Raw genomic sequence first — 24,143 nt, forward strand, 5'->3', positions numbered from 1 at the left:
TAGTGTCGTGATATGCTATAGGTAGGTAACAGTTATTGCGGCGAAGTGACGGGTAGTTTTTTCGTCTCTCAACTCTTCTATTATACATATTTTATACCTGTAACGCACGACACGAGTTGTGTTTTTAAATGTAATTTAAATTATTTTTTATCGTTTTATACATTTATATTATATTATTTAGGCGATGTGTACTTATAATTGCTTATTATTGAACGTGTCAGACTGTAAATAATATAACATTGTTTTTTTTTTTACTTACATTATACATTTGTATCTATATTCATTATCCCAACGATATTCGAAAAAGAAAAAATAAGGTTTGATTTTGCATTTTTATAAATATATTTTATACGATTTGTGTTCGTCTTGGGTATTTTCAATAACCAATCATAATATTAGGTACTTATATAACCTTTTGAATAGATAATATTAATGTCCAAAACGATATTTTGTATATCGAGTGTGAAAAATATGTATTTCATAATAAAATGTGTTTTCAAAACGAATCAAAATCTATAAGTCATATTGAATTGAAAGTTTTAAATTTATCTATTTTATATAACTATAATATAACGACAATGTTGATAAAAAAAATATTTACATCAGTAAAATAAATTAGATAGATAAGATGTAATACCTAAAATTATTAAATTAAATTGTTTCGATAACATCGACCGTGGGCATATAAACAATATTACAATAAACTAGGTATATAAAAAATATAGTTTCATTCAATTTTTCGTATTAAATTAGTTAATGCTTTAATATACGAATAAGAAGTGGTTAAACATAAATTTCAAACTTAGAGGTAAATATACATAAATTACACACAGTAACAATAAGTTTTAAAAACTTATGTTATGTATTATATTATTTTATTGAAATCAAAGAATGTTTTTAAAACATTTTCAGGTGTGTAATTTATTAATAGTTTGATTTAAAGTTAATTTAATTTTGTTCACAAATTTGCATTTGTACATCTACTAAAATTTATATTGTTTTGTGCCATAATTTATACAATTATTATTAGTTTATCGTATTATATTATTTATTTTGCAATAGTACACAATAGAGTTCTGAATAACAAATTTGGGTAGGCACTATATGAAGTATGTATGAACCTACGTTACTGTCATGTGTCGACATTTTGAAATCTGATTCTAATTGAAAATAACGTTTTCTTTTCATCAATAAGACTAATGTAATTCGATGACATTATTTTTTTTTTAATAAAAAATATTATTATTATCTCTTTTTGGTATAATGAGTAATGCTAGCGTATACTACTTTAAAGTTAATTTGTGTTATTTACTGACTTATTTTCATATTTCATCCAATTACCCACCAGTAACTTAGTTACCTATTTCATTTTTTCAAGATGGTGTATTTGTTTGGATTTTGAATACATATTTTTTTAGTTTTATAAAGTATTAATTGGCTTAAAAAATATATAAATGTGGTTAGTAAATAGTAATTATTATTTCAAAACTATAATACACAAAATGATAAGCAAACAAATACAGAATGACAATAAGAATTTTTAATACTTTTTTCTTTTAAATTTGCAATGTTTTGTGATATATTATACAAAAAAATATTTCATACAAGTTTGTTCATATCTATAACAACCAAAAATATTCTGATATTTTATTTTTTGAAGGTACACATTTCATATTCAAACCTCTCAAATCTCTAGTTTAACACACAATATCAAACAAACACCAGGTAGGTACAAAATATTATGAGATACTTTTACCATTCTGAAAAATTTCATTCAATATGTTAAGATTGAATTGTACAAAACTTCATAAATAACTCTAAGACAAAAAATAAGTATGAATAGTTCAAGTATAATAGTATAATATAAAATAAAAATAATACAATATAACAATAATATTATAAACAATTTTGTAAGAAATTTTGTATAATATAAACCATGATTTTTGCAGCCACTACAATAGTGATCGATGAGATTTCAGCAACACTACAGTAGACTTAGACTAGTCAACTGCACATATATTTTAATAGTTTCCTTGGAGATTTCTACATGTTCGTTGTTCATTCATTGATGATTTGCTTATATATTAAATAGAATGCAGAAATTTACCTGAATAACTAATCACATACAGTTTTATATGTTTGTAAATAAATTAAGACTTGTATAGATAATTGAATTCTAAAACATATAGCTGATTATAGTAATAAACTAATTTATGACTTTAATATGACATTTAAATAATTTTATGATAATAAAAACATTCCTTTTTTTTCTATGAATAAGATTAATTAATTTTGATAAAACCATTCAGCATTTAAGTTTCATAAAACAACTGTCAATAATTAAAGCATAAAATATTTATGTTTCTATATATATATACATAATTTGTATAACCTTTTTATTTTTAGTACCTAACATTTACTAAGATACCTAGTAAATTAACAATATTATATAAATCAGTTTATATTTCTTTTTTTGAGTTTTGACGATGCCAGGTTTTTATTGAAAACATGAGTAAAATATCTATTGATATGCTGTTCTAATAATTTTTTTTACCACTTTCCTTTACACATTTTACTTGATTAATGATATCTAACATCATTAAATACTTATTAGAATATTCCATTAAATTTGACATCTGATTTTAGTCATTGAGAAAAATACTGTAATTTTAAAATATATTTAATAAGTAGGTTGATAACATATTTTTAAAAATCAAAGCTGTTGTGTATTTGACCATTTAGATAGTTGCTATTTTTTTTAAATAATTATTCAATGAGTCTTATGATTTCCATTAATTTTATGAATATGCCTACTATCGTTTTTATTTTGATTTAAAGATACAATTACAATTTTTAACTCAGTCTGGGAGGGTGGAAAAATTGATTTCACACACACTGACAGACCCATGTGGACTTGTAAACCTCGCTGTATAACTTTAAATATATTATTAAATTAAATCCATAAACTTAAACAGTACTTATACTTACTTAATATACCTACAAGAATTTATTTTAAATTAACTATTAACAATCATTTTAATCATACTTATACAAAGTAACATTGATGAATTGTATTATATTTTACTGAAATATCATGCATAATTTGAGTTATATTACAAGTTAAGTGAAAACGTAATTTAAAATAATGCAATATCAAGTTTTTACAGCTCACTCGTGTAAAAAGAAAATAATTAAAACATAAAATGTAGTCAACTTAGACAACTTTGACTCGTGATACAATATGGTCGGAACATTAATTAAACATTTGTTTTGTATTAAAACGAGCAGACCATGTTGAAAATAATTAAAAAGATATACACACGAGTGTATACCTACGTGAAATAAAGTTGATGGTGCAAACTAAATTTATCTTCAAAATATATGCCGTACACCCACATATATAGCTTTTTTAACTCGAATGAACTGAATTTGACAGTCTTTTAAACTATGTAACATTTAAAACGTCCAAAAGTTATAAACAATATGGATATCCGTATACATAACATTCACATTCTCTATAGAGCGAATATTTATAAACCTTATTTTATCTAATGTTGAAAACATTATTGTTTATAGTTGTTATTATTTAACTGTTTAAGATGCAATCTCTTATTAACAATTAATCAATCTTTTAAAAGTGGTAACTAGATGCATTTTCATTTAGTCGTTTAAGTTACTCATTGTAGATTTTTAGTCTAATATTCTAATTTTCACGCATAGTATTATAAATTAATCTGAATAAAACATTGTTTTTATTGTTATCGCGATTAAAGTTGACATTTGTCAAAATATTCAGGTAATGGTCATCTTCATTTTTTTACTTATTTTGTTTCAAAGTACATAAAAAAAAATTAGCAGTTTAAGAAATATTTATTGTTTCTGACACCAACCAAACATATTTTGACATTAATTGTTAAGTACAGATATTACAAATAAAGATATACTAGTATACCAGTAAGCGGATCTCAGGGATCTCTAACAATTATGCTCCATGATTCGCATCCACGAATTAAAATATACCTACTGGATACCCAACGACCAACGAGAGGAGATAAAGAGCTACATAAGTGACTTTTCACCACAGATATATACTAATTAGTATTAGTATTAGTATATATCTGTGCTTTTCACGTACTACGGACTACTAGCGCTCCAAGGGAATTAAATGCATACTAATACTGTTGTAATCGCGATTTAGATACTAGATAATCTTCATACTATGCTAGATAGATATCTTGATTATTTGAAAATCGAATAACTTGACGATCATTTAAATTTTTAAAACATTTTGTAGTAGCTGGTAGGTAGGTAGTACTATAAAATAAGTAATAAATATTAATAGATAAATGTATATTTATATTTATTTTTATGAACAAATTATGTCTTAACTAATTTAGATAATTTTTTTTTGTCTTATTTAGTTTTATTTCGTTTTGATTAACTAATTAAGAATACTGTCTTATTCTCATTGTAATGTAAAACGAAAATGTATTTGTTAATATATCAATTTGGCGTTCTAAACAAGGGAACTTTAAACCAATATTCATACCAAAAAATGCATTACATGGATATTCAAACACGTGAGAAGCAGCATGTTTTGAAAAACATGTTTCTATATATTTAAGAATCACTTATAAATTAAGATCCGGATGTGTTAAGTGTCCTGTTGTTTTATTATTCAGTAAATTAGCTTTAGTACCCACAAAAGAAGTATTTAAGTTTTTTATACTTACAATAGGTATACATAACTAACATGTAGTACTTTTTACCAATCGTTTAGCAATGTACCTATTTGAAGTAGATAAATAAAAGTTATATGTTATTATTAACTAATAAAATAATTTACACAGCCATAAAATAAACTACACAGTCAAAAAGTGTAGAGCTAGCATAATTATGCTCTAACAGAATATCATCCATATCCCAGTAACCGTCTTTAATAATTTTATTATTTTTTTCTTTTAACAATTCAATTTTTTGATTTGTTCTGAAATATTTTCTGGGTCATTTATAATATTTTCTGTCTTAAATTGATAATACACTATACAGGAATAGGATCTATACAGAGTTTAAAAGTATAAAAGAAAAAAGATTTATTCAGTAGTATTGATTATAATATGAAATATATTATTTTTGTTTATAACTTAAAAATTTCATTTTTCACCTTCAAATATTGTATGATTTCCTGTTTTAGGGAGTTTTATAACAGAATAGACTGAAAGCATACAATATAGCTTTAGAAAAGTTGGTGCTGTGGGATGGTCATTAGGACCTGAGACTTGTCTAATGATTCCAAAAAATTTCTGAAAATTAATTAATAAAATAATCATCATTATATATTTGTATAGAAACAAAAACAAAATATAAAATATATATTTATTGTAATATAGGTACCTAATAAAGATAATTTAATTACTTCTAGTGAGTCTTGATTACATTTTTCAGTTAAGACATACCTAACTAAAACCACATTCATTTAAAAGGTATTCTACCAACTGTATTGTTGAAGTTAAAGTGATCTGTAGTCCCTCACTAAATGGTTTCGTTAGGAATTCTCTTTCTTTAATTAGTCCTTTTTCCAAATTTCCATTCATTCAACCAGTGTATAACATTATTAAATACCTAAAATCAAAACTAATTATTGATCTCAACTAACATTTATAAACATTTATAAATTAAAATTTTAAATACAAATATAATACATAATCATTAATCAACAAACATGCATCACAGACACACACACAAACCTTCGAATCATGACTATTTCTTTTAATTTCTTCAGCCGTATGTCTCTATTTAATGCATTAAACTTATCATTTGTTGTTTTTGTTAATGCTACAGTCCCTTCTCATCCCTTAAAACAGTCATAGTTTTTATTCCTATATAATTCATTACCTACTGCCATCGATTTGCTAAAGACCTGTAGAAAATTATTAATAAATGTAATTAATAGTTGTAGGCATAGGCATAAACTGTGAGGGAGGCAAGAGGAGCTACTGCCCCCATAGGTATTTTGTAAATTTATTTAAAAAATAGTAACAAAAAGGTATTTTAAATTTGTAAGAAATATTTAATCAAGAAAGCTGAAAATGTATTACCTGAACTGCAAATTTAACCTTCATCTTTGAAAAATTGTTCAATTCATTTTAGTCAGTTTTGGGCGGCATACTTTTATAATATTATTATTTTCTATTTTAAATAAATTTCTATAATACTCCTCTGGTTTAAATTGATCCAACTAAAGAAAGTTTAATAACATACATTTGGTTAGAATCATTTACATATTATAATACTAAAGTCTGTTAAACAATTTTAATTTACTCTTTATCAGGCGCAGATCCAGAGGGTAATTTTGAATATAGGCATTTAAGTTGTTATTTTAGAATTTTTATTTTAAGTTTTAGAATTTATTATATATATTATATATTAAGTAATTGTGCATGGAGAGTAACAAAACAATATTATATTCTACATTCAATCATAATTTTACTGTATTTTTGTGGTTAAATTTACGTGCCTACCCACAAATATATTGATGGATCAGCGCCTGCTCTTAATTCTTTATTTGTGAATAATTTATTTTGAGTTATTTTCATCAAATGGGACACATCAGAAAAAACATAGACTTTTCTTGTTATTGTATCAAAAGGATTTTCAAAAAAATTGCATTAGTTGTCTTATTTCCCTTATACCTGTTCAAATGAATTAATTCATACTAAATAGTATCCATATATAGTCATATAGAATCAAGTTTAAAATATAGAAATGTATTAAAAAATTACCTCTAGAATAGACCATACATTACCATTGGTTGTTATTCCATCGCTCGTAATACCAACTATTGGACATACAGTCTTTTCAATTACAATTATGGATTTAATAATTTATGTGGCAAGATTAATTCCTACATTTAAAAATAAATGTGTAATGTAAGCATTTTTACAATCTTCTTGTCGTTATTTGTTAATATATAATACCTTTCACAGGACCATGTGAGGCAAACACTGCTATAGGCTGTACAAAATTCTCAGCTAGGCTTTGCCACATTAAAACAAGTCCATGATTTGCTTTTTTAGGATTCTATTTCCTCGCCAAAATCCTCAAGTCAAATGTTCTCTAGTGTTAACCTTAACACTTAGGCTTTCTCTTAAATTATATCCGGTTCAAAAATAATTTGTACCAAAAATATCCTGTTAAAAAATTTCCGGTAACAAAAAATATAAAATATAAATTCACAGTTATTTATTAATTAGTTATTATTTTATTTTCATAATCTTTAAAAACGTCATTATAAAAGTTATATAGAATATAAATATATAAAAATTAGTTATTTTATTTTCCGTTCGTTATTTTTTTCATTTTATTATTTTTATTATTGGCTTTCATAAACGTTTTAGATGTCGTCTAGCATGGCGAGAAAAATAAAATTAATTAATTACTTAATTTGATTAAGTAGTAAGTACCTCATTCTAGCCACATATAATCTTGAGTACGTCCTCGTCGTTATACGAAACATGTACTTTTTACATTTTGTATATATAATAGTCGATACCTATTAGTTAATAAACAGATAGGTAAATAAATTATCGTAATCCACAATCCATTAAAATATTTTGAGCGTGAGAAGGTCCAACGAATAGACAAAAAAATACGTGATCCTACTACAAGTCAACAAGAGTTATTAAGAGTTGTTTTCATATTGAAACAAAACTATACTTCTTATGCGCATCATACAAGTCTTTAGTGTTTACTTATACATAGTCGACAAGAGCCGATGTCGGATAATTTCAAACACTTTTTATAATATGCGTAGGACTGGTGCTGTCTATATTATTATTATTATTGTATCACGGTCTTCGTAACCCTTTTTCGTCCCTAGAGATTCGTATATACTTATACCCTTTGACGTACCGCATATATACAGTTATTCGGACTTTTTCCGCCCAAATCGAATTACGCCCATTCCGGTCATTTTGCTCCCTGCAACGTTTGCGCACAAACTATACAATGTATATGATGTATATACATATTATAGGTATTTTGTAGACTGTAGTCGAGTGTCATATTATTATACTGTAGTTAAGTCGGGTGGTTGGTTGCGTTTGCGTTTGTTAGGCCGAGAGAGGAAGATGTCGAGTAAGCAGCTGTGTGGACTTAAACAACAAAAACACAACACCTAATAAATAATATTAAAATAATATATATTAAGTGGAAGCAAAAAGAGTAATTTAATAATTTATTAACATAATATCATCATTAATTTAGACCACGATTTTCGAGATGATTAGATATTAGAACCGTATTCGACCCAAAGGGTGCGGTTACTAAGACACCACCGCAGACCGTCCATATACTTGTCGGCATATACATGTACAATATGTAATAATATCATTAATGTAACTACTATAAAATATACCATTTGTTTGACAGTAGTGTAACATAGGTGAAAATTACAGGGGTGCTAAAGGTATACTTAGCGCCCTGAATTTTAATGCTAGCACTCCTAAGTCCAAATTCTGTGATTATCTTAAATAATAATTAAAAATATTGGACGCGTATCAAAAGTCATGGTAAACTATCAGACGTATAAATTATATATTTATATCTAATTTATCCGTGAATCGATAGAAATCTAATCCTAAATAATAATAAATGAATATAGTTTAAATAAATATACTGAAAACAAGCACGTCTTATGTGTTATGTCTATACTATAATTCTTAAACCCCGGTTTTGCAATGTATGCACTTAATTGATATAGATATCTGAATCAAAAACCTTAACAAATATACCAAATACTACGCTTTTAAAATAATAATATAATAAAGTATTAAAGAATATTTTATTTTGACCATTTTATCTATAAAAATCCATGAAAATTATTACTAAGAAGTAAGAAGTAACAATGTGGTCTATTCTATTAATTATTATAAAAACAATCCTTTGTTTTAATAAAGTAGAAACATTGTAGGTACGACATTTGGATATTTTTAACGCGGATTACGAAATAATTTGTTATGCATAAAAGGTAATCTATAATAGATATATATATATAATTTATTGAAATTGATGTTTAATTTAATTTTATTATAAGATTTTATCAAATTTATTGGATACTTAACCTGATACTTTTGTGTGACTTCTGCCCAATGTCAGACGGTCAGTCTAAATGAAAAATGTATATAATCAAATTAGATTGTATGTATACTCAATATAGGCAAGTAATTTAAGAGGTGGTAGGCACGATTGTTCCCTGAAGACCATTGTATTGCAGTGACTACAGTAAGTGATAAAAATTAAAATTGAACTATAAATTTGCCCCGTGATATAATGCGTCGAACATACAAATTATAAATGTTTTAAATTAACAAAATGTTTTGTTAATTTTTACTAAAAAAAAAAACAAGGTTTTGGGCATCAGAATTTCCAGAACCTCAAAATAAAAATACGATGCCACCAACCGTATGCTAACGCTACCCCCTCTACATGAAATACAGACTCCAATTTCGTCACCAAATACGTGGCTATTTGAAAAATCTGTAATTGTTAGTCAATGGCTGCAAAAAGAATAAATTACTGTCAAAAGTAAGACCGACATTTATAGACAAATCTTTCTTTTTTCTTTCTTAGGAATAACTAATTGTAAAACAAAACAAAATAATAATAATAATAATAACAACAAAACATAACAAAATAATATATAATAATAATAATAATAATAATAATAATAATAATGTTATATAATATATTATATGGTTTAAATTTATACCTACTTATTTTATTTTTCATATTTTTAGAGAAACAAAAAATAATCCAACAAGATAATCTGCCTGCTATAGCTACTGAAACCATATTTTCACTAAAAATGTGATGTGATGAAAGTGATATCAGTAAATATATTGGTCATTTTGTGAAATAAAAAGATGTTCAAAATATCAGATTACAATGAAGCTAAAATATTAGAGCTAACTAATATACCTTTAAACTGTTTTGTAAAACATCCATTTAATATACACATAAAAAAAGATAATTAAATATGTCTACCTACTTATAAACAGCTAGTGAATTATCCCAAAATAGTGGTTTATGTTCTAAATGTTCTTTTGGTCAAAAAAGGAAAATGTAATTATGCTGTTTTAAAAAACGATGTAAATTCCATTTGTCATATACTCATAATATATAATGAAATGTTATAACTTAGTATTAAACACGGCTACATAATATTATTGTATAATTGGCAATTGTATACAGCTTTAATTCAGCACTCATTTTCTAAATTAAGAAAACACCTATTAGTACTTTTATTTATTTATACTTAATAAAAATTTAAATTTTATTTTTTTGATAATTTTAATAGCTGGTTTGAATCATACTTGATATTGTTTGGATTATGTCTTTGAGTTTTACATCTTTTTAAAAATTTAAAAATATTGATGTTTAAGTATATATTATTACAGTCATCAGGATGTTAATGTTGAGGTTCTCAACCTATCGTCCGCAGACTACCGGTGGTCCTGAAGACATCGTAAGGTGATGTGTAAACCATATCTACAAAATTAAAAAAATATATATGTTTATTAAACCACTTTGCTAGATACAGAGCATAAAAAACTTTTTTCTACAATAATTTTACATTGATTGTTTGGAATGTCTCCAATTTCCATGCACTTTCTATGGTGTTTGAATACACACCTGCACTGGATCTTTTAAGTGGAGGCTATGGTTCACAATCATCTGAGTATAGCCTTCATCATTTAAGGTAGGTATTGTAAGCCTAAAATAAAATAATTTATTACATTTATAATTTAAATGTATGCAAAAGTATATTACTTTCCAACAATCTGAGATTATTGTTGTCCCGGGTTTTATCCATTCATTAATGACGGCTAGAAAGGTTGTGGCATTATGGTTCTCAACCAAGACTATAGCCTCCAAACGCCCATTGCCCTTCAACTCTATAACCACTGTGATTCTTCCGACGTCCAAATTTGGATTCATCAATTTCAACGATGTGCCCATATCCACCCAAATGTTTTTATTGATAACCATCTGTCATATGTCACTTCTTGACAATGGACGACCAGTAAGTTTTTTCTTTTGGTCCTTGATTGTAGTTTGATAGCTGGAAATTTGCAGTTCGTTGACCACAAATTAACAAACCTACAAATTGTCAGTAATAAGAGATGGGATTTATAGAAAAATGTTTTGTGTCGGAGAAAAGGCTACAAATAAAAATATTTTTAAGTTTTTTTTTTTTTTTAATTTTGTAAATTGCATTTAATTCAAGAAAGTACTTACCTGTAATTGCATGTCTTTTTAGTTTTTTCCTTTTTACCACCAACTTTTTCTCAACAAATCCACTTTTAATTGTCTATTATAGATTGATCTTTCACTAGTTTCTTTATGTCCACGTAGATATTTATGTCTTGTTGGCAAAATACCAACATTTTGCAATTTTGTGATTAGTCTGGTAATGTTTGAATGAACTTCTATGCTTCTAATCTTTGTGAAATAGATATTTAAATTTGTGATTAAATTAAACATTTATTTTAAATACTAAAAACACATTATAGTTCTTACTTCTTATCATATAATGATTATAATGTAAAAATTTGGAACTCATTATTTCTAAAAGTATAATATGACGTACCATGTATAATTGCAAGTTTTAATATACCTAACCAATATTATTACTGAAAAATAAAAATATAAAATGACTACTGCAAATAATAACAAAAAATTGGTACCTATTAGTCATTTTTTAACAAACACAACAATTTATCTTAATAAGCTTAACATACATAATTACCTATAAGTTATAATGAAAAAAAAATCAACAATTATCAGAATTTCAGAAACATTTTAAATTAATAGATTGTTGTGTTAATTGAGTTTTGAGTCAAAACCTAATGTCCTAATATCTAGGTAGTTAGACATAAAATGGCTTGAATGATATATAATAACATAAATATAAATTACTGGATATTAATAATTATTACACAATTTGATGATGTACCTATACATAATTGTATATTATTCAATTATAGGTACTTATAAAGAATATAATTCAAAAGTAGGTAACAAAATATTTTAGCATAAAGATATAATACTTTTAATATGAGTATCAGTATTGATTTTTCTGACCAGTAACAAACATTTTTTGAAATTAAATAATTAGGTACATGTTTTGGTTGTAACTCATATTACTCCAACATATTATTTACAAAGTCTATAGGACACAAAATGTCTAGGTACTAGGTATTACTACTACACCTAAATAGATTACTTAAAGTACTTATACTGACTGTAAAATATATATTTATATTACAGATTGTAGGTATAATAAATACCTATTTGAAAAACAAAAAAAAAAATGACTTATGAATAATGTATATCTACTCATAATAATGTAATACCTAATATATTATATACATGATAGGTATCTATTAATATTAGGCCTTACCTTTTTCTTTTATTTGAAAATTATTCCAATTTTTAGAACATAATACCTCCGCTGCCATTATTCAACATGCATTTTTTAAATCATCATCACCATTGTGTCTAGAACTCATATCCCATAAACAAAGTTAGTTCTGGACTTCCGAAATCGATTTTTCATTTGAATACATATTATCTTATACATTTCAATACAATTAAAAATAAAAATAAATTACTTAAGCGTTAACATTTAAACAACAGAATATCGTTAAATAATAGTATACGCGACTAACGAACGCAACTAGAGACTGACTAGTGAAATAGTGAATAGCGACTACCTACTGCACTACTGACTACCTAGTTTGCAAAAACATCAAAAGCCACGTGACAAATTTAAAAATCGTCAATCGATTTTAAAGTATTTACTATTTAGTATTTACTGTGATTAGTGTGATTGAGGTTCGGCGGTAATGAAATTAATATTACCAATTACCATCAGTGTTCTACGTAATGCATCGTTATGACGGGATACGGAAAATCCTATAGTTATTTTTAGTTTTTGATCAATTATATAAATGGATATACGTCACGTCCAGGTTATTCTAAATTCTAATATTATTTAAGGTATTCTAATCTATGGCCACGTCATAATCAATCTCTTATGTGGATGTTAATAATAATAATGGTAATATTATACTGTAGTCTGTACTAAAAAAAGATTTATTTAAAAACAGCAAAAATGAGCTTGGTAATTGAATGCGCTTTGTCGATAACTAATCGAGTTTTTATCGAGTATTTTATTGTGGCCCAGCACATCCTACTGCCATTGCGAGTACGCTTATGATTTGACTTTAGCCCAGTACATAGCAAAATATAGTGTTGTGATTGTGAAAATGTGAACTTAGTAACTTTCTATGATTTGGGATTGCCAGATAAGAAAATCAGAAATCTGAAAATTAAAGTAAAAACCAATACAGTAGCGCAGCCAGGGTTGTTATTCCGCAAGCACCCAAAAGAGTTGAATAATACGCCGATAGATCGCACTGCAATTGTCTAATCATTCGCGTTATACGAATATTTTAAATCGTCATTGACCAGATAATATTGGTGTTAAGATAACGTCCGCGTGTGTTGTTTAGATCTTACATACAATTATACAGTATTTAATATTATACATTTATACGACATAGGCGTAGGGAGAGTCGTATCTCGTATAATATACGACATAGCAAATTTTCGTGTAAGAAAATTCATTTTATGTTGTTAGCTTTAATATTAAAGTGAATTTACCTATTATCAAACTTTAAAGTAAGAATAGGTACCTACTATCTAGGCTATCGCATTGTTTTTTATTAATATTATATAATATTTTAAATCGAATTATGAGCATTTTAAAATTATAATATTTTAAATATAAATAACAATAATAATACTTACTATAATAGTTTATATTTTAAAATGTCCTAGGTAATAGATTTGATAATAGGTAAATTTGCTTTAATATTTAAGCCAACAGGCAACAATATAATATAACAGATTCTGCTGAAAACAAATAACTTTTTAAGTATATAAGATGGAAACACCACATATGCGGATGTGGCATCTTCTTAACATTATACATTAGTATGTAGAAATACACATTATTTATTGTGATATTACAAATCACATTAGTGAATAGGTACCTAATGTGTTTGTTGCGCACTAAGACGGGAAGGAACATCAATGCAGCGTATTGAATAGTTCTTGTAGATTATGGAAACGCTTGTTATTAAATAAATTTAAAAACATTGATAATTTATAAAAATGAATTATATTAAACCATTTAAATGCTGTCCTGTAATAGGACTTATTAGTTGTATTATAAACACTAAAAAATTCAATTTATTGCTTCACAAAATGACAAAAAACACAAGTATTAATACTTGATTGCTTCATGTGTGCCAGTTGTCTATTTACATTATCAGGTGTTAGTGTAATTGATATTAAAAACGTGAATAATACAATACCTGTATAAGCAATATATTTTAAAAGATTATAATTATTTAATTATCATCTTAATTAATTCATAATTCATTGTATTTTATTGAAGATATCGACGCATCAATGTAATATAAAATATACTTAACAACTTAACTAATAATAATTTTAAAAATGAAGATAATTTTATGTGTATTGATCATTTTTATAATGTATTTGTATATGTACCTATTTTAATTTATTTCCTATAATATCACTACACTTACCACGGCTTAAAAATTTCCATTAAGCTGTATATAAAATATAACACAGTTATTATAAAGATTATTTGTTTCACCTGTACTTTTTTTTATTGGAACTGAAATATTTTTGAATTTAGTCTTAACAATATTACGTATCCTTGTCAAAATTCCATAGTCAATTTCTAACTAAACAAAATTATACAAACCGTTAAACGTAAATGATAGTAAATAACGTTTAAAGTATTAAGTTTGAGTCATAATTTTATTATGTAGATGGAAGTAACCTAAAATAATTAAATTCATGATAAGGAAATAGGTATATAATAATAATTGCAGACAAATCAATGTTAATGAACAAATAATTATTATAATAAATCAACGATTAACGAAATCATCCATAGTGATAATTATAATATTTTTTTTTCAAGAAACGTGTGTTTGGACTATACCATAATTATAGTAGTGAAAAACATGGTACACGAGAAAAAAAATAATGTTAGAATCACATAGTAAAAAATATAATATATATATTGTAAAAAAGTCATGGCCGCTGTCGTTCAAACGGATAACGGGAAGACATCTAATCGAACAGGAAAAATACAGCGTACAAGTTCCGTTGCGAAAAACAATTTTATAATATTATATAATACCGTAGACTAACCGTCGAGGAGTTTAGTTTTTCACGTTTTTCTTGCGATCGGCCGGTTTTAAATCTTTTGGGTCGGCCTTTGCGGGTACTGCCGTCAGCGCACCGTCGACTTCTCCGCCGGTCGATTGATTGTCCTGTGAAGAGGGCAGTTGTTGCTGTGGTTGTTGTTGCTGTTGTTGTTGCAGTTGTTGTTGTTGAAGTTGTTGTTGTTGCAGTTGTTGTTGTTGCAATTGTTGTTGTTGCAGTTGTTGCATTTGCTGCTCTTGTTGCACCGGTTGTCCGGCTGTCCTCGAATATCCGCCAAAGTTGTACCGGTCCGTCATCGACATAATCGTCTCGGGCCGGACGGGCACGTAACCACTGTACGCCAGCTGCCGCCTGTCCAACGGACCACCCTCCGCAGCAACTGCCGACGCCATAGACCTCTCGACGCCCGAAAATCGGCCGACCATCGGTTGCTGTGACAACTGACCCGGAAACTGAAGTTCCGGTTCCGATACTAACCGCTGCTGTGGCTGCCATTCCGGTCCGACACCGTCTTCGTATCCGTACTGGTCCGCCGACCTCAGCATCGCCGGCACGAACAAGGGTCGCATCTCCACCGTTCTCGGGCGGCCGCCACCGAACCCTTTGCGGGCCATTGCCGCGTTGCCTTCGTACGGTCCGGCCTCCAAGTAGTTTTGCATAATCGGCGTCTCGTCATCGTACACATCGTCAGCGCCCGCCATTTCGTCTACTGCCCTCGCCGGTACCGCGATGGGAGATGCGTCGTCGGCCATACGATAACCGCCGCCCGTGTAACCACCATAACCGCCGTAGCCGCCATTCGAATAACCGTAACCCGACGAGTAACCACCATCCGAGTAACCGCCGTACTGCGAACACGGAGACTTGTAAGGTTGCAGTTGTACCGCGGGTTTCTGGTAAACGACCGTCGGCTGGTAGTGCACCAGCGGCTGTTGCTGCTGCACGTAGTGTACCTGAGGCTGTTGCTGCACGTACTGCACCTGAGGCACCTGATGGTGCATCACGTGCAACTGTTCGTAGTGTGGTTGTTCGTATTGCTGTTGCGGTTGCACGTACACGGACACGGGAGTTTGCTTGGGTTTGTGGAGGTCAAGACATTTTTCCGACGGGATTCTGGCTTCGGGACCCGTAGACTTTCTCTGCTGCAGCTGACTGGTCAGGATGGAGGCCAACGTGGGCGGTGCCGGATCGCCGCAGACAATCGTCTTCTTACCCGTTTTCGACACGTCCGTGTACACGCACTGCTCGCTGTTCTTCGACCCGACGTCCTTCTTCACTCGCACCGACGAGGCGCCGACAACGGTCGATGCCGCTACGAATAACGCCGCGAAAATAACGAACTTCATGTTGTTGTATCGTTTGTCGTCTGCAGGTGTTTACGGATATTTGATGCGTCCGACGATCGATGTCTTTATAGGTTCCGTGTGTCCTGCAGTCACCTATTATATATGTATATAATATGTATACAGAAAGACGGTCGCGCGCCAATGTAAACAAAACGAATTAATGTGCTGACCGACGGGAAACCGTTTCGCAACCTATCGTTCTATCCCCAAACCAAACATTCAACACGGACGCGTATTACAAAACCGTAGGTATAATATATATATATTATGTGTTATTAGGTATAGGTAAATCGTTTATTGTATGTAATAATAATTAAGCACCTAAAGTAGACCAGGTCAGCGTTATAAATAATAACATATCAAATAGTTAAATATTATGTATACAAATCGATGATCGGCATGCAAATGTTTTACATAGCTTTGCACGAAACTGTCAACATTACACTTCGACAGTCGAACAATAATGTGCAAACAATGTAAGTCATAAAAGGACTTATGATTATTTTTCAAATAATATCAAGAGATAATATTATACCAAAACACTGACGACCTCATTAACGAGTGACGAGTTGAATTCCTCCGAGTCGCATAGTATGTGGATTAATATTTAGGACCAATGTACTTACACGATTTTAGGTGTTTGTGCAAAAACAGCTGTCACAAAATAAATGATAAATGGTAAAATACGCGTTTAAAATTCTCGAATACAGACATATATGAATATATTTTTAATTAAACAGAAGTAGGTATACGCGTTATAATGCATAACAATTGTTAATGCATAGCAGGTATAACATGTAGGATACGTCTCAATAAAATGATAGGTAATTCCTGATTGAATATAATTTAAAACTTAATTATATCAACTATATTTTTATTTAGCATTATTTATGTACACAGAATGACAGAATACAACGTATATGCATACGCATATTCCTATTTTTACTTATTTTATACTTATTACCATAAAAATGTTTTATATTATTTATGAATTTTTTCCTCCTAAATGCTTAGCTTTATAAATATATATTGTAATAGGCTAAAATGACAGTAGATAAATAATTAAAATAAATAAAAAATAGTTAAGTATCGTCGTAGAGAATGTTATTGTATTCATTTTAATACATTTATTCTTAGTAAAAGTAACTATTATTATAACTCAAATATGTAAAATGAAAAAAATAATATAATATTATGCAAGTAGATTTTTGATGCATAACAGTACAACACATTAAAACTGTTGGAATTATTCATAGATTATATGTCCATTACAATTGAATAAATGATTGGGTATTTGCAATTTTTCCCGAATCGAAATTCCCGAATAGTGTTTTGCCCGAAAATAGGTAATTGACAGCTTATTTATATGTATTATAATTTATCGATTTAAAAATAATTTATTTTTCACTACAACATATATTCTGTTTTTAATAATTTTATAAATTAATTTTTATTTTTATATGTATCGGTTTTAATACAATATACCTATTATCCATACTCTTGTTAGCTACACGTAATTTATATATTTATATATATAATATTATTATATTATAATACACACATTGTTTTGAATATCTATGGTTTAATAATAATTTATTATATTATCAAATTACAAATTTATTCTGTGACTACACAGACAGTTTATACGTATTATATATATATATTTTTTTTTTGATTACGCCTTAAGTTAGAATGAAATATGCAACTACTTATTATCCTATGAAATTGGAGATAAAATATTTAAATTGCATCATTTTTTATAAAATCTTATTAAGTTAAAACCATACATCGCATAATATTGTTAAGTACATGCATGTCATAAGGTAGGAAAATTTACGACCATGAAACTTTTCGGGAATTCCCGGGAATATAAAAAAATATAGTAAGTAATAAAGTTAAAGCTATTTATGAATCAGTGTTATATAATTTCATATTTCAATAAGATATTTAGTTTTTATCAAAATAATTAACTAATAAGTGAGAAAACAAAATATGTAATTGGGACTTTTTTTTTATAATAGCATTTTTAAATTTTTAAGTATTTAATAAAAATCATTGTGGAAAAAATGAGAAATGTATCATGATGTGTATAAACTATTAGATTTAAGATACTAGTATAAAATATAAAATTGAATAGAAAAACTAGCCGAATAATTTTAGTCAATTAATTGAAATTATTACAAAATATCACCACTGGGCAGTTGCTTTTTTCATCATTATATGTCCGTTTCAGAAGTTCCAATTTTACATAATATGTCTATGCCATAATTCATAAAATATCATTTTAATTAATTTATATTTCAATGGAATAATTAATACCACTTCATTAACAACAAAATTAAAAACATAATATTAACTAATTTGTCGTTTTACGCAAAAATACAAAATCCATATTGGCACCACTGCAGACTATACATTAATATTTAATTAAGTACTTCGTTCATAAATCATATTATTGTTTATTAAATAAAAACATATCATAATATTTGTTAAAGTAATTTTATTTTTTTTACGAGAGTAAACAAAATTATTTTATTTAGTTAACATAATATTAAGTATACTTAAATAAAATATTAGGTAACGTCGTACTTAATATCATAATAGTTGCATAATTGTTATAACTATATATATATACTTAAATAATAACGATACAATGGAAGAAATATTTATAGAATCACTGTTGATATTAAAACGAAATAATTTAATAATTTACCAAAATAACAGTATATTGTAATACAGTATTTAATATTAGTTAAATAATTAATAGTTGTATACAACGGGCCTATACTAAACTATAATATTATGATGGGTCATAATATACGTAGTATAATAACATAGTCTTCTCGCCTCAATCGTCGGTCATGGTGTAGATCTTTTCCACCACCGAATGGCGTTACTGACTGTCGTCTTCGGACTTTGACGGTGCATCGTCTTCGCTGTCGTCGTCGTCATCGTCGTCGTACGTCGGCACCCGTCGGTGTCCATCTTCGGACGAGTCGTACGTCTTTCGGATCGCCTGTCTGGCGTCTAGATGTTTGACGCTAATATCGTCTTCCGGACCGTCATCCTGTGCCGCTTCCATGTGGTTGGCAATGGTCTGGTCCTTCTCCTTCGGCGGCGGCGACGGTCTATTGGCACCCGTAGAACCGGACGGCACGACTTCCGGTACTGCTTCCGGTAGAGCCGCGGCCACGCGTTGATCGGCCGATGTTCCGTTTAAGGCGGTGGCGGGCGTCATCTTGTGGTCGACGAACGAGGCCAGCTGTCTGACGAACGCCGGATTCTTGCGCATCTGGTCCAACATCATCATAGCGTGCTGCTGCTGTTGGTAGTACTGCTGCTGGATCTGCTGCTGGACGAGCTGGAACTCCTGCTGCCGGCGCTGTTGCTGCTCGTACAACTGTTGCTGGAACTGTTGCCGGGCCAACGTCTCCTGTTGGCTCTTCAGCTGTTCGTAGAACGCGGCCAGCTTCTCGACGGTGACCGCCGAGGACGTGTCGTTGCCGTGCGCCCGCGGGTCGGCCACGGCCGCCTTGCACGGCACGGCCACCGCCGCTACGGCCGCGTGGACGTCCTCGACACCGCCAAGTTGAGGCTTCGCTGCACCGGCCGAGTGAGCGATGGTGGCAAGTGGCGGCGGTTTGACTACCGTCGCAGGTGGAGTCTGCAGGACACCGGTCCAGCGGTCGTCGGACCGGCTAGACCGGAAGTAAGTGGGTTCGGGCAGTTCCGTGGGAGTGAGTTCGATCACTTCGAAGACGCGGCCGCGGGGAAGTACTGCGCCAGCATCGCTCTCGCGTAATCGTCCTGCGACAAGCACTGGTGTGGTTTACCGGACACCGACACGGCTGCGGCGGCCACGACGACCATAAGTGCGGCACACACACAACGGCCACTGTGGTGACTGCGAGTCTTCATCGTTGTGTAACGAATGGTGGACGGTCTACAGGTGGCAAACGGTGTCAAACAGAGTGTGTTCCTTCGTCGTCCTGCTCGCAATGAGAGTCGCTGCTGTGTTTTTGGCGACGATCGACTTGTTAATCGTTTTTCACCGGACCGAGTCCCAACTTGTTGTGTCCTGTCCGTCGAGTACGACCAGCTATTTATGAACACGCTTTGGTTTATTATTATTTTTTTATTTTTATCAATTTCACACCGATAACTCCGAGACATCTGATACGGCTTCGTCGTGTCAAACTTGTCGTTGTTTTGGACATTTTCGCGAGATAGTGGCGCGCAGTTCGAATTTATTCCTAAACAATTTTTGCAAAATAATGCGCTTGTTTATACGACGTGGTGGCACGTAACGACCTCGCGAATAATGACCACTCATCGCTCTGTACGTATTGTCACTCTGTCAGACATCAGTTGTAAAGACGAGTGATACTTAATACACAATAAAATATAAACATAGGTATTTGTGGGTGGTTGTTAAAGTCCCGACATGCGAGACATCGTTGATCCCACACCCCTAAGATAGTTGGCTAGCCGATAACCGCCAACAGTGTTTTGTTGAAAATTACGAACCTCACAAAAATTATAAGACGTTAACCCTGTAAATGAACGTGCTTATTATTAATTTGTAGATACGATCCGTTTTATTAATATCTGAAAAACAAAGCAGAGTCCAAAACGACAAAAATAATTAATTTTTTCCGTTATATAAACTAGCAAGGATAAAATTGCACGTGGTTTTGTCTCGGTCGCAATGCTGTGTACATTAGAAAATCGTTATTTTAGGATGTTTTTTTTTTGGTTATAGACTCCCCTTGTATATAATATAATACAAATACACTATACGTCAGTCAGCGTTACAGTAGCTATACCGTTATGAATATTTGAACACACTACCTAAAATCACGGATAGGATCGTTGCAACATCGGCAATATTTTTAACCTTACCAAAACGATAGCATCTCTATATAATAATATTATTATAAAGACACAAGGACAAGGTCAACTAAACTTTGTTAGTAGAAACCTTTTAGAATTTATTGAATATTATGATAAAAAATATACTTGAGTGAGAATATACTATATATATTTTATGATAATCTTGAGTTGAACATTTTGTTTGGATCATTCACTAAATGTTAATAGAGGCATAATTACTATTAATAACTAAATATTACTATATTTTTGCCTGAATCAAAATCTACGTATCGTATCCAGAGTAAACGGAGAAACATTTTAAATTAAAAAAAAATAATACATTTTATAATGCAATAAAATTTAATTAAAAACAATGCATGCATTTTTATTAAAAAATACAATTTGACGATGACTATTTTCTTTCTAAAATAATAATAAATAATTATTATAAATTAAAATGAAGACATCTTATAAGACACCAATGCTATAAAAAAATAATACAAGTATTTTGACTCATTATTCGGTAAGCATTAAAAATATAATTATGATTAATATATATTGATAGATAGATAGATTTTAAGTTAATAATTTTCGTTTTTTAAGTCAAGACTATCACTTGTTATTACTTTTTTAACCATAGTATGCATTCATACTCTGTTAACGTAGAATATTATCTATTCTATGTAGTACACGAATAAATTGCTAAGTCGTCATGGAGTTTTAATTACAGTACTTACCGTTATTGGATGAAATATTTCGAATAATATAATATATTTAGTTTGACTGCTTAATATCAGTTTATAATTAAAATTATTATGACCTTTTAAATAATAAATATAGAAACGTATAATTTTTAAATTGTCTATTATCATAATTCAATACAATAATCTGATGTTTAAATCTTTAAAAATGCATAAATTGTATTCAATATTATTATACCTAAGTACATATAAGGTACATAATTTATATTAGTTATAAAAATAAAATAAGATTTAAATATTTTCATTTTTTTTTTTTTTAATATGAACATTTTCAATCTACGTTGGTGTAATAATCTTGACAAAACCATATTATTCTTTATGTTTGTTCCATTTATCAAAATATCTACAATATAGATAGTTGTACTTATTAGTTAAGGTATTTTTTAAATCATTTATAAAGACAATTAGAAAAACTTTGTTCTAGGATTATTTTAAACTCAAAATAATTGCCTCTTTTCATAGTTTATTTTAATGTTTATTTACTAGTTAAATGAATTAGTTGACTTGCACAGCTTTAACGCTGTATAGTAATAAATAATACAACGCACTATTTTACCATGGAATTAAGACGAGCCTCTTGAAAGTGCGAATTATAAATGTTAAGTACCACTTAAACGTATTTTATTTTTAATTAAATATATTTTTAATATATTTTGAACGAATGGAGTTTTTAGTTTTTCAAACGCATATGGTAATACAAGTATACTTGAAAAGTAATTCTGTAAACAGCTATCGTTATAAATCATAATACGACAACGTGTAGTTTACATATTCCAATATATTGTATTTGATAATATTTTAATTGTATACTTACTTCATGCAGCGATTCATATTATTTATTAATTTAATAGTTGAATTATTTGAAGTGTGTTGACTGTTGATCAAGAGTTGTTTTTGTAAGTTTTTTGATAATGTGACAGTTTTAATCAATACATATTACATACCAGTATGATATTATTAGTAAATTCATTTGAAAATGTATTATAGTATTTGATTAAAAAACATTTCATTGGAATATTCTCTAAATAACTTCTTTATTATACCTCATTAATGTTATAATATTATCTTAGTAGCAGTTTACAGAAAACCTCTTTTTAAAATATAAATTTTTTTTCCAGTTTATCTTATTCAACTTTAACATACCTATTATAAAGTTAAGATAAACCTTAACGGAAAGCACCAAGAAAGTTAAGCTCCGAAGATTGAATTAATTACTTTCGCGATTAAATGCAATTAATAACCATTAAGTTGAAACATTTAAATTATCATAGTAAACATTGTTTTGAAAAACTATAAGTTTTGCAGATAGGAACTGTTAATGCAATAAACTTCATTAAATTCGATAAAACTTTTTGATACCACTACATTTAAAGTGGTAGGTTAGAGATATAATTCTATTTTATAGTATAGTATTTAGGTATCTTTATTAGTTTTCACCAAAATTAAATGAATTCCATGATTATTAAATTAATAAAACCGTTGATTAACAAAACTAATATATAGGTAATACAATTATTAATGAAAAAAATGTTGGATGTTTGTTTAGAACTTTTTTTTCACGGTCGTAGTTTCTGTATAAGTATATATTATTTTGAACTAAAAATTTAAGTCAAATGACCCTTTTAAAACCAAAATTATCCCAAAAATAAAATGTAGGTAAGCCACATACAATTAGAATTGGACATTTGATCAATGTTATATGCTATTTATATACAAATCCTTATCTGTATCTGTAATTGTATAATTATTTCCAAAAGTATTTCGATCTTTCTATTATAATCATTCATAAAAACTGTAATTTTTACCTTTCAATCTAGACAATACATTATAG

The 24,143-nt window shown here is 29.1% G+C and overlaps 1 protein-coding gene and 1 long non-coding RNA gene across 11 annotated transcripts; both read right to left on the reverse strand.

The window, feature by feature from the left end:
* Window positions 1-5,076: 5,076 nt before the first annotated feature.
* On the reverse strand, window positions 5,077-13,530 carry LOC114131377 (uncharacterized). Of its 10 annotated transcripts, XR_007603303.1 has the most exons (14): window positions 12,464-13,518; window positions 11,299-11,502; window positions 10,831-11,160; window positions 10,634-10,774; window positions 10,374-10,548; window positions 10,049-10,272; window positions 7,912-8,176; window positions 7,464-7,552; window positions 6,978-7,190; window positions 6,806-6,904; window positions 6,099-6,238; window positions 5,748-5,920; window positions 5,395-5,622; window positions 5,077-5,303 (listed from the first exon to the last, which is right to left on the reverse strand). It is a non-coding gene; the product is annotated as an uncharacterized LOC114131377 (long non-coding RNA). The 10 variants fall into 10 exon arrangements; XR_007603299.1 differs by having other exon boundaries at window positions 7,464-8,176; window positions 12,464-13,525; XR_007603302.1 differs by having other exon boundaries at window positions 6,978-7,552; window positions 12,464-13,524.
* Window positions 13,531-15,002: 1,472 nt separating this feature from the next.
* On the reverse strand, window positions 15,003-17,438 carry LOC114131373 (uncharacterized). Its single transcript, XM_027996567.2, has one exon. The coding sequence runs from the start codon at window positions 16,677-16,679 to the stop codon at window positions 15,330-15,332; it is 1,350 nt and encodes a 449-aa protein (XP_027852368.2). The 5' UTR covers window positions 16,680-17,438; the 3' UTR covers window positions 15,003-15,329.
* Window positions 17,439-24,143: the final 6,705 nt, after the last annotated feature.

Source organism: Aphis gossypii, chromosome 1 (genome assembly GCF_020184175.1).
Source record: "Aphis gossypii isolate Hap1 chromosome 1, ASM2018417v2, whole genome shotgun sequence".
NCBI classification, from domain to species: domain Eukaryota; kingdom Metazoa; phylum Arthropoda; class Insecta; order Hemiptera; family Aphididae; genus Aphis; species Aphis gossypii.